The sequence below is a fragment of the Bison bison genome, unplaced genomic scaffold, assembly GCF_000754665.1.
Source record: "Bison bison bison isolate TAMUID 2011002044 unplaced genomic scaffold, Bison_UMD1.0 scf7180017864280, whole genome shotgun sequence".
Lineage (NCBI taxonomy): Eukaryota > Metazoa > Chordata > Mammalia > Artiodactyla > Bovidae > Bison > Bison bison.
Genome location: NW_011494852.1, coordinates 8,064,288 through 8,066,386, shown reverse-complemented (window position 1 = coordinate 8,066,386; position 2,099 = coordinate 8,064,288). Strand labels below are relative to the sequence as shown.

The 2,099-nt window shown below is 63.5% G+C and overlaps 1 protein-coding gene across 1 annotated transcript in view; it reads right to left on the bottom strand.

The window, feature by feature from the left end:
* The window catches only part of EGLN2 (egl-9 family hypoxia-inducible factor 2), a 9,321-nt gene that overhangs the window by 6,391 nt on the left and 831 nt on the right, over nt 1-2,099 (bottom strand). Inside the window, exon 2 of the mRNA XM_010849253.1 lies at nt 647-1,701. Coding sequence (XP_010847555.1) covers nt 647-1,465 — 819 coding nt within the window. The 5' untranslated portion in view covers nt 1,466-1,701. The remainder of the gene's footprint in view (nt 1-646; nt 1,702-2,099) is intronic.

Sequence of the window (2,099 nt, the reverse complement as noted above, 5' to 3'; positions counted from 1 at the left end):
ACCTCCACCTGAGCCAGCGCACAGCCACCCCTGGGAAGCCGGCGTGAGGCAGACATCACAGTACAACATACAGGGTGCAGTGCGGCCCAGCACCAGGCATGCTGGGCATCTTCCCTCAGCCTGGCACGGACCTCACCACTGCCACCCACCCCTCCCGGTTCCTACCTGGGAGACAGACTAGACAAAGAAGACATGCACAGTGGACAGGATGGCCTAGATACACTTGGATGGATGAAAAAATAAGGGAACAGGAAGAACACAAGACGGGCAGACAGAGACACAAACCTTGTCTGCTTGCTCTAAGGCCCATGAACAGACATCACGGGGCTGCTGACCCCACCAGGGCTCAGACACAGATGCAGGGCTATGAATGGCGGCACCTCTCTTCAGGGTCTTTGAGAGGATCCCCGGCAAGGTCAAGAATCGCGGTGACTGTGGGCCAAACCCACAGCTTGCAGGTGCACAAACTAAGGCCCACAGGGCACAAGAGCCCACAGCGAGCTCTGACACTCCCTGCACCAGGGCTGCCTAAACTCTTTTGTGACCCCAGAAGCCTGTCCCCAAACCCACTGATGCTCAGAACAGGCATCCAAGTGCCTGGGGGCCCCGTCCCACCACCCCTCACAGCAGGTCCCTGCGGCCTCACCTTGGTGCGCCCATTGATGACGTAGCTGCCCAGCCTCCCAGCACAATGGCGGATGACAGCATCCACATGGGCCATGAGGGCACCGATGCTTTGACAGCCTGGCTCATGGCCTTCCACCCAGGCAATCTGGTCCCCACGGATGCTGCGTGGCGGGATAGCCCGCTGGCTCACAAGCTGCCCGTCTCGCAGGCGCCCGCCCCGCTTCAGGGCCTCTACCTCCGCCAGCACTTGGCCACCCAGGGCCGCCCCCAGAAAGCTGTCCTTGACGCAGATGCCATAGTACCGCATGCAGGGCACAATGTAGTCCAGGGCCAGGCGCTCGGGCGCCGCGGGCAGCACCTCCTCCCTCAGCCCGGCGCTGGCCTCGCCACTGCCACTGCTGCAGCCCTCCCCCTCCGCCTCCTGGTTCTCCTGCCTGGCCCAGGGCCGCTTGCTGGGTGCGGGGGCATCCCCACCATCCTCTGCCCACTTCCGTTTGGGGGCCTCGGGCCGAGCGCCCTGGGCTGCCAGCCGCTGGCACCCCTTGGTGACCAGTGCCGCAGCACCCTCACTCTGCAGCGGCCGCAGCTCGCCGCCATCCTGGGCACCGAAGCCCTCCCGCAGGGGGCTGCCTGTAGTGGAAGTAGCTGTGGCTCTGGGGGTCCCACTCCCCGCCGAGGCCTCAGTGGGCGCTCCTGGACGGTGGTAGGACAGCAGGGGACAGGGCAGGTAACTCTCCACCCCCATCCTGGCCCGGCTAGGCTCCAAGGGCTCTGACACCGAACCCGGCAACTGAGGGAGAGCCTGACTCAAGGGCTGGGGCTGGCACGGGCTGTCCATGGCAGCAGTGTCTTCATCCCCCGGGCATGGAGGGCACGGCCCAGGCCCATGGTGCCACCCTCCTCCACCTCCTCCTCCTCCACTTGATGCAGCCGGGGGCTGGGGCGGCTGGGCCTGGCGTGGGGCAGGATGAGGCAGGGCAGGTGGTAGAGGCTTTTCTCTCGCCCTGGGGGTGCTCGCTGGTCCCCAAGTCCTCTGCTGTCCCTAGGGGCTTGGGAAGGGACCTGTCACAGTGGCTGGAGAGAAAAAAAATGGAAGGTGAGAAGAGCTACACAGGCAAGTGCACTGGAGGGGAGCAGGGGCAGTGGTAGTGGCAGTAGAGAGCAAGACAGACTTAGCTACAAAGACCCCAAAACCTGAGGTCATGGCGGGAGGGGCAGTGGGGGCGGCGGAGACTCTGGGACTTGGGGGGAGTCACGAAGAGACAAGGGGCAATAAACGGGACAGCTGGAGAAGTAAGGCTGGGTAGGTGACCCACAGCCAGAGGACTGCAGTGGGGACTACGGGTGAAATACATCCTCAGACACAGACCCACAAACAAAAAAGTAAAGGAGGGGACTCTTAGTAGAAAAGGGTGGCGCAGTGGGGAACTAGAAGTTAGAAACAAACGGGGAGGACTGGGGGGGGGGCGGGC